Here is a 9,786-nt window from a genome sequence, read left to right on the forward strand (position 1 = left end):
GCCATCACACAGGGCTGTAGGACAGGAGACGCCATCACACAGGGCTGTAGGACAGGAGACACCATCACACAGGGCTGTAGGAAGGAGATGACAGCCCTCTGCTGCTATGAAATTCTTGCCCAGTCTCTAGTCCGCCCATCTGCCCCCACCCCATGTAGGACATGCAATGGGAAGAATTGGGATACAGGTGTGTTCCCCGTACCTTACAGTCTGTACACATCCATGAATCTGAACCTTCCCTCAGGTCTTCACACAGCAGACTCCCTCTGCTTGTGCCCAGTGTGAGCTTGCTCACCTGCCCTTATAGTCCATAAAGTGTCTCCCGGGAGAAGGGTTTGTTCTGCCCCATCATGTTGAGTCTCCTGGACTTTTAGCTGCCTGTCTACATTTCTGTTGCAAGGTCACTGAAGGGGAGAGCTCCCTCGTCTGCATCTCCAGGCGCTTATAAAGTGTTGCCACTGGCTATTCAAACATATTTGCTGGATTTTCCTACTTTGTTAGACACCAGTTGGATGGTCCAGAACATGGTTAGGGAGGGAAGTGGGTAGAGGTTAGTCATGGGAGCATTCTCATGCCAAAGTAAAGGATTCTGAAGTGACAGCAACATGCACATGTACATATGCACATAGTATATACTGCCAAATATACATACACATGCATGTATCCCCAAACACATCTTCATATGCAGAATCTGGGGAAATGCAATGAGGGGGAAGGATACCTCCATATTGCTAGCCAGGCTCCACTGTTCCACCCATTGTACTGATTAATGTTGACACTGCTGGGCTTTCATTATCTATATTATCAATATTTATTTTTGTGGTTCATATGTTTTAAAAACCAAATAAAAACATTTACAAATTTCCACTGGTATAAATAAAGCTTTGATATAGGCTAGGAGTATAGGTCAGTTGGCAAAGTATTGGCCTAGCATGCACGAGGCCCTGAGTTCAGATCAGCATTGCTAATACTGGGCGTGTTGGCACATGCCTGTCATGTCATTACATCACTCAGGAAGTACAACCAGGAGCATCAGAAGCTTAAGGTCATAAGCGGCTGAGTGTTTGAGGCCAGTTTGGATTACAGCCAGTGATTGAATGGGAAAGTCCTTAGGTTTCCACCATCGCGCTATGAAAACACTTTCTGACCATGGTAGTTGAATACTCACACACTGTATTTCTGACCATGGGGGATGAATGCACACACACTGTATTTCTGACCATGGGGGATGAATGCACGCACACTGTATTTCTGCAGCTGGAATACCGAGAATGGACTAAAGAGGTCAAGTACGGGATGATATTCTATGACAAGACCCCCTTTGGGAACTGTTTGAAGGCTGCCTGCAGGCCCCCAACACCACAGTACTTCTGTTAATACCCTCAACCTGAATTACTCTGAATTCTTTCATGACTTACTTTTTCTGATAGTAACTATTTACAAGTAGATACAAATTATTAGAATGTTAGCAATTGTTGCTTTAGAAGTAGCACCGTTTGCTTATGTAGATACAGATGTATGCATTCTGAGGGGGTCTTTATTTGTGCTTTTACTGAGTGAACAGTGTCTATTCTAAGTAATGTAGACTACTGTAGCTTTTGCTTTTAGTTCGTGAAGTGACTGAGCCCCTGAACTTGAATCCAGCCAAACGGCCTCGTCGACAAGACTGGGATGGAGAATTATATGAGAACGGCTCATTTTATTTTGCTAAAAGACATTTGATAGAGATGGGTTACTTACAGGTTTGTATATCCATTTTATACAACTCATCAACCCTCTGTGTTGTGCTGGGAGTTCTGGAGAGAAGCGGCTGTGCCAGCTCTAGAGGAAAGGTGGGGTTATTATCTGTCCTGGTCCAGCAGCTTTACCCCAAGGTCATCCTCAGAATTCACAGTGGACACCTGCAGAGTCTGTTCCGTGGAATGCTGAGATAACAGCCGTGTAAGGGCTGAGGGCTGACAGCGTCTTACTGTTCCCATTAAGCCTTGCAGGTTGTTTGTGGTCCACATTAGGTTACAATTAGATTGTGGCTGTGTGGTTAAGTCATTTCTACTACTTTAAATCAGAAAACAACCAGCTCAGTGGTTCTGAGTGCGCATGGACCTGGTTTTCTGGAAGGCCAAATTCTATGTCTCTTTCTGTGTCACCTTGACTATTGCCCCATGGGCGTGCTCGCTGTTTTTGTTTTGAAAGGAGGGGACTGGTGTCTCTCCTTCTTAGATCACAGACCGGAAAATTGGTTCACTTTCATTATAGCTGCCAAGCACTCTTACCGTGTGTGGGCTGTGGACAACACTCTGGTTGCCCCAGCAATCTGCACAGCTGCTGAGAAACGTGGTCACACTACCGTACCTTACAGAGCTCTGAAATAAAATAATGAGGAGCTGACCCAAGTTAGGAGCACTGGCTGCTCTTCCAGAGGAGCAAGGTTCAATTCCCCGCACCTGCATGGCAGCTCATAACCATCTGTAATTCCAGCTCTAGCAGATTCAACACCTTCTGCTGGCCTCCTTGGGCACTGTATGCATGTGGTGCACAGACATAAATGCAAACAAAACATTCTATATACATAGAAATAAATTTTTATAAATGAAGTAATTCAAGACAGAAACAGTCCTGTTGAGATTTAGGCCCTTATTTTAGGGTCAGAGGCCTGGGGAGCGGGAATGAGGAAGTGTCTTGGCTGCCCATTGATACAGCGTCAGAGGAACAGTCATGCTCTTGCCCTGTGCCCAGACACTGCCTCAGCCTTGACATGCGCCGTGCACCCCGGGACCTGAGGCAGTCTGTGCGGCGGTAGTTGCAGGTGTCCACCCCTGACCAAAGACCTGAAAATCACACGTTGCTATTAGATGAGAGTGAGATTTGTGGAGAGGAAGCCGCTGCTCTCAGACTCCTCAGAAAGCTCTTGTGTCAGAGTGCTGGAGGGAGGGTCTGCCATCTCAGTTAAGACAGGTCTGTTTTAAAGGGGACAGGGACCGGCCATGGTAGACAGAATCTGAAAAATCACGTGTTTGGTTTGAACTTTGTTTTCAGAATAATCACGGCGGGTGTGTTGCTGATACTGGGTTATCTGTTTTCTCAATAATGCACCCCAAATCTACGCTGCATATACATAAGTGACTCTCAGGACACTCACAGCATCTCCATTGTCTTTAGGGTGGAAAAATGGCATATTATGAAATGCGAGCTGAGCATAGTGTGGACATAGACGTGGACATTGACTGGCCGATTGCAGAGCAAAGAGTTTTGAGGTAAAAGAAGGAAAAGAGCCTGTGGTAGCTGTGGGCTGGAACACAGAGCTGTTTTCAGTATGTTTAACCAGCCTTGAAGACATTGGTTTGAGATAGTATTTGAACTCGGTTTCTTTGAATGGGGAAGTGTGCATATAAACCACACTTACAAGTAATGACTTATATTGTAAGCTATGAGGTGCACTGCATGGTTTGGCTGAGCAGTGAGTTCTCTCGCTGTCCGTGAAGTACACAGTGAAGCAAATCTGAAGAGTGATGTCTGAGTGACCAGATGCTGCTGTCGCTCCTTGGCCAGCGTGAGGGGTGCGCGTTTGTACTCAGAGGTCTGTCTTGGTTTCTTTTAGATTTGGCTATTTTGGAAAAGAGAAACTGAAGGAGATAAAACTTTTGGTTTGCAATATTGATGGATGTCTCACCAATGGCCACATTTATGTATCAGGAGACCAAAAAGAAATAATATCTTATGATGTAAAAGATGCTATTGGCATAAGTTTATTGAAGAAGAATGGCATTGAGGTATGCGATCCCTGGATGTAGCAGTATGTACTCGATGTGATTCAAGGTCAGAAACATCCCAGTAATTAAGAGATTTAAGGTTTTGCTAATTACATAAAGTCTTCAAAGTACTGCTTGATGTATGCTTAAAGAACTCTGACACTGGAAAGATGAAGGGAATTTTCCAGTTCGTTAAAATCTATCTAATCATACTCTAAACACACCTCTTCATTTTCCTTAGAACCTTGGAATGAGATATATTTCCTTAATTTGTGTTGACAACTAGACAGGGCAGACACCTTGTAGACTTTCTAACCCCGGCCTGTGCACGAGAATGAAATTGTTCATTCAGAATCATTTAATGTATAGTTGAATTTCTTAAAACAAAGATTAAGCCAGGCCTGCTGACACAGACCTGAAACCCAGGGACTGGGAAGCTGAGACAAACAAACAAACAAACAACAACAACAACAAAACCAGAAACAAAAAAATCATGAATTGAGGAACTGACTATGTAACTCAGCAAGACCTTGTCTCAGGATAAAACACGAAGAGTTACTGAAGCTGTAACTCAGTGATAAAACATTGCCTCGCATGCTTGCACAATACCTTGGATTCAATCCACAGTTCTGGAAGGAGAAAGTTAAATAATTACAGTTCACTAGAAATCTTCGCTAGATGATGCTCTACAGCATGAGGTGGGTGTTCCTTCTGAGCAGCTGTGTGTCACCTTAGTGGGCCGTAGAAGTCAAGCATGCTTTGTTTGCTGTGATTTTCCTAACTGGCCCTTCAGAAAGTCAGAGGCCCACTCATCTGTGACTCGAGTCTTCTCGGCTTGATTTCTTATCCGGCCTATCTGATTTCCTCCTTCGAACCTCTTCCTTTCCAGGTGAGATTCATCTCAGAAAGGGCCTGCTCCAAGCAGACACTCTCTGCCTTAAAGTTGGACTGCAAAATGGAAGTCAGTGTGTCAGACAAGTTGGCCATCGTGGATGAGTGGAGGAAGGAGATGGGCCTGTGCTGGAAAGAAGTGGCCTATCTCGGTGGGTCATTTGCAGATCTGCTTATCCTGTCAGAATAACCAGAAGGAAAAGTCCCCAAATGACTGTAGGGAAATGGATGTCCATTAAACTGCAGAGCTGAGTATTAGAATAGTCTGGGCCAGTGGGAAATGGCAATCACTGCCAAATCAGGTGACCAGAGTTCCATCCCAGGATATCCGTGGAAGAAGGAGAGAGCTGACCTTTGAAAAATGCCCTACCCTTTTAATTTCTACAAGGTTAGGGTCAGCACATGCTTACTCCCCCCACACACAAATAAATAAATAAACAAATAAATAAATAAGCAAGCAGCTATTCTGAAGGCTACCATGACAGTGTGGGTTTTCCCAGCACACACCGTGGAGTCTTGCTGTACTCCATCAGTGAACTGGAGGTGTCGGGAGTACACGGTGCCTTAGAGCTGCTACAGAGATTCATGCAACTGAAGCAGAGCACCTGGAGTTTCTAGTACACCAGAACAATTTTTACTGTTTGTTTTTCACAAGTTCCAGTTTTAAGACAGAAATTGGGGTAATGTGCCAATGATGGGGAGATAAAGAATCTGCCTAAATTGCCGAAGACTGCAGCTCCTGCACACAGTGGATGCTAACCACTGTGCTGACATCTGTGTTTATCGGCATGTTCAGATATGTCTGAGACTTTTCAGGTTACTATTAAGCAGATGTGCAGAGCGGGTCCCCACAGTGCAGGCAAGGAACCATAAACATTGTGTGTGCAGAACTGGCCACCCCATGATGTCAGCATGGTAAGTATTCAGACAGACTAGTTGCTAAGGTGCACACTAACTACAGATCATGCATGAAGTACATACGGGCAGACCACACCAGCCTCACAGTTGCCTGAGCCTGTGGTCTTGAGATGCTGGAATAGCTTTGGAACCAAATATAGAGAAAAATGTAGTTTGTTGTAGGAAGCAGCAGCCATGCAATACATAGGATCCCTGCTGTGTCCATTCTCTGTGAGGCCTCAAGGGAGCTCTCATATGACTGACTTTACATATTCAACAAATTAAACAAACATTAGAAAAAGACCCAAAGATAAACAGAAGGCTTCACATTGTGTGGGAAATGTGTCATCTATGTAGGCAGAGGCCTAGAGGCAGACTCCAGAAGACAGAGGAGCAGTGATAATCATGCCGGGTGGTGTCCTTTGTTTGCATTTAAGAAAATGTTCCTATTGTGGATATATATGGCTTATACCAGACAACAGCAACCCTAGACTTCCTGAATCTTACCTCAGAATATGAGCAGTGTTTGGAATGGGTGCATAGAAACACATGCCAGGGCTAGAGAGATGGCTCAGAGGTTAGGAGTGCAGGCTCTTCTCTCTGAGGACCCAGGTTTAGTTCTCAATGATAAGTCCAGTTCCAGAGATTCAGCGCCCTCTTCGGGCATCCACAGGACCTGCGTGAGTGTGGTGTACAGACATACATGCTGGCAAAACATTGCTACACATAAAATTAAAAATAATCTTGTTAGATTTCTTGACAGTATTAGTGCTGTAACAGGCATGTTGGAGTGTGCCTGTGACCTCAGCATGGGATGGCAGCGGGATTGCAGGCTCAAGCTTACATCTCAACAACTCTCATAATAAAAGTGTAATTTCTGATAATTATAATACACACTGGGTAAAGGGAATATATACTCCACTCTCCCTCCATAGCTGGTAAGAACTTGTTCTGAATTGCTCAAGGAAAGCCCTGTTCTCACTTGTGCCTACAGGTGTTGTTTTGTTCTGTTGGATTGTTGGTGTCCCTGTCATCTATGGGTTGACATTTGTCGTTTGCATCATTTAGCTAGAACATTCTGTGTCTCTTTCATACATGAATGATGTTCATCTCACTTGCAGGCAATGAAGTGTCTGATGAAGAATGCCTGAAGAGAGCAGGTCTCAGCGCCGTTCCTGCTGACGCCTGCTCCGGGGCCCAGAAGGCTGTGGGGTACATATGCAAATGCGGCGGTGGCCGGGGAGCCATCCGGGAGTTCGCCGAGCACATTTTCCTCATGATAGAGAAGGTTAATAACTCATGCCAAAAGTAGAGATCCGTGTCGTGTGGGGAAGCAGGGATGTAGGCTCCTTCAGCCACTTTGCTTTGGCTTTGATCACATCCCATGGTGTAATTCACAGACGTGTGATCTGATGTGTGAGTTACCTGACTCTTTTCAAAGACTTTTCTCAAATCATTGTTCCAGGACCCACAAGATAATCATGTCTGCTTTCCTCTGGTGCAAGGTGATTGATTACTGAGGGATTGATCTAGTGTTCCGCAGACTCTTAGAAAGTGCAAGTCAGACAGCATAAACAATCAACTTTGTGTTGTATCCTGTCAAACTGTGTTTGTGTGGTTTTAATGATGCTGAGGTTTTATTTATTTTAAAGCAGTGTGTCTGGCAATTCACACCCCATGTTAATTAATAAAGTTCACAAACTCAATGAAGTTTTTGTTCTTAGAAGACACTTCCTAGGCATTTTCTTTACGTACTAGTTATGCAAGCTCAGAAGCAAGTGATTCATGAGGACTGTACTTTGTGTATCCATGCACAGAGAACACACACACACATAAATGCAGACATCTAAATACCTTCTTGTCTTTTTGCCTGTCATGTATTGATTTAGAGAAGGTAGAACGAACCATTGGCAGCCATGGCTGAAGTAATGCTACCTTCATATGCTAATCTCAGTTTTCACTGTGACCCTGTGGCCAACCCGGATTGTCCCTATTGAATTTCAAGAATGAGTCAAATGTAGACACTTAATAAATAGGAAATGTTGCTTACGGAACATTTGCAACTCTTGCCTCCATTAAAAAGAAACTCCTATTAGTACTGACTAGAAGTAGGCCCTTCATGCTCACTGCATGTAGGCAGCAGTTCTGAGTCTGTCCCTAGAAGGCAGGCATGAGTTAAAGGAAGAGACAGGCACCTTCATCATCATTTCCTTGACCTTGACTTCCTAGCCTGTGTGGTGGGTTCTGGTTCAGTCACAGGCTGTTCCTGCAGTAAGCCAGAGCTTTGGACTGTATCTGTGAAGTCGCTGACTCCCTGCTAGGTGACAGTCTAGGTGGTGTGGTAGCACATGCCAAACCCTCCAGCCCCTGGGAGTTCAGTGCCATAGTGAAACCTTGACTCAAACAAGGTAAGTCAAGATAGCATGCCTCAGTTTCTCCTCTGTGCCTATTCAGACAGCAGGTTTCGAGTCTGATGCTGCCAGGTCCACACCCGTCAGTTTTTTCTAGGTCCCTTGTTCGAGCATTTGATGTTATCTTTTGCAGAATCTTCTAGGTATTCCATGTTAACCACAGAAAAAACAACTTCAGTTCAAACACTGGCCACGACAGCTTCTGATGACTGTGGGTGGTCCTGAATAGTCAAGGCTTTATGTTATTTTCAACAGTGCCCTTATTTAGTCTGTTGTCACGTTCAGTCCATATCAGCATAAACTGCTCATTCCTCAGACACATCCTCCCACTGGAGGTAGTTAGTGTGTGAGAAAATAAAGTACACTAGGGTCCTTGTTCCAGACTCTATGGGGCGAGAGTGCAGCTTCACTATAGAAACTGGTACTTAGGTTTCCACTGCCTGAAGATGCAGTGTGCTCATCTGTGCAGACAAGAGCTTGCTCCTCCTCTCCCAACAGACAAATGTTAGACAATGGAAGCAAGACTTCTGGAGCTTGTCTGAACAGGACAACGCGGGGTCACCCTGAGAGCCTCAAACTTGCCAAAGCAGTTGCAACCAGATGCCACGGATGAGGCACTTTAGTAGTGTCTGGTAAGGAAGGCTGAGTGTGGACTAGAGTGTGATCTGGGGGTGCTCACAGCAAGGGTGCCAGCGGGCTCTTACAGGACCTGGGAATCTACATGTCCATAGGCAGAGCAGTAAGATAGCCATTGGGATCCCTGACTTTCTCCTCCCTAATGAGACTACTCCAAGGTGAAGACCCTCTCCTCCCCTCAGCTCAGGAGAATCTAGTGAACAGCAAAGAAGACATAAAGGGACAAGACTCACTGGGAACACCACGGGAGACAACCAGAACTTTGGGAAGAAGCCCCGGAGGAAGAACAGGGACCAGCTTTAAGAGTGACCACTTCAGAGCGTCCCCAGATTCCACTCTTTTTTTCTGGTTAAATTTAGTGTGTAGTGTTTCATTCATTTGAAAATTTAAAAAAATAAAAGTTCATAAATTTTTTGATTCCTCTCATACATTATATCCCAGCTGCAGTTGCTCCTCCCACCACTCTTCCTGATCCCCTCTCGCCTCTCCTCTCGCTTAGATCCACTGCTCCCTTTCCCTTTAAAAGAAGGAAAAGAAAAAGAACACATGTCCCAGGGATATCAACTGAACATAGCATAACAGTTACAACAAGACTAGGCACAAACCCTTTTATCAAGGCTGGACAGGCAACCCAACAAGAATCTACGAGAGTAACCCTAGTTACTCTCAGAGACTTCTAGTGATGGGGGATATAGAGCCTGAACCAGCCATCTTCTATAACCACAGAAAGGTTCCAGCAGTGCGATTGGGACACTAACCGGGTGGGAAAATTTTCAGCCTACAATCTGTCTAACCTGCTAAATATACTGAGGTAATGGTGACATAGAACTTGTAGGAGTGGCCAACCAACTTGAGGTATAACAAGCCCAATGCCACCAGAGGGAACCCACTCCTGACATTGCCTGGATGGCCAGGAACCAGCTTCCACTTTTATAACTCATGCAACCACCAAGTCTCCAGTAAAGGAAGTGAATTGACAGACCCCTCCAGCCCCCACACAAAATAACTTGCAAAACATAGGCTTTCACTTGAAAAAGACAAGAAAATTCCCAAGCCACAGGCAAGGACCTGGAGAAATTTGATTTCCCTGGTATTTATAGCTATAGTAAAGATCCCAGCACTCGGGAGGCAGAGGCAGGCGGATCTCTGTGAGTTCGAGACCAGCCTGGTCTAGAGAGCTATCCAGGACAGGCTCCAAAACC

General features: G+C 45.0%; 1 protein-coding gene across 1 annotated transcript in view; it reads left to right on the forward strand.

Annotated features, from left to right (window-relative positions):
• Cmas (cytidine monophosphate N-acetylneuraminic acid synthetase) overlaps window positions 1-7,243 on the forward strand; it is a 21,808-nt gene extending 14,565 nt beyond the window's left edge. Inside the window, exons 4-8 of the mRNA XM_005364575.2 lie at window positions 1,609-1,742; window positions 3,160-3,254; window positions 3,599-3,770; window positions 4,639-4,792; window positions 6,659-7,243. Of these exons, the coding sequence (XP_005364632.1) occupies window positions 1,609-1,742; window positions 3,160-3,254; window positions 3,599-3,770; window positions 4,639-4,792; window positions 6,659-6,849 (746 nt within the window). The 3' untranslated portion in view covers window positions 6,850-7,243. The remainder of the gene's footprint in view (window positions 1-1,608; window positions 1,743-3,159; window positions 3,255-3,598; window positions 3,771-4,638; window positions 4,793-6,658) is intronic.
• Window positions 7,244-9,786: the final 2,543 nt, after the last annotated feature.

This window comes from Microtus ochrogaster (assembly GCF_000317375.1).
Source record: "Microtus ochrogaster isolate Prairie Vole_2 chromosome 14 unlocalized genomic scaffold, MicOch1.0 chr14_random_2, whole genome shotgun sequence".
Lineage (NCBI taxonomy): Eukaryota > Metazoa > Chordata > Mammalia > Rodentia > Cricetidae > Microtus > Microtus ochrogaster.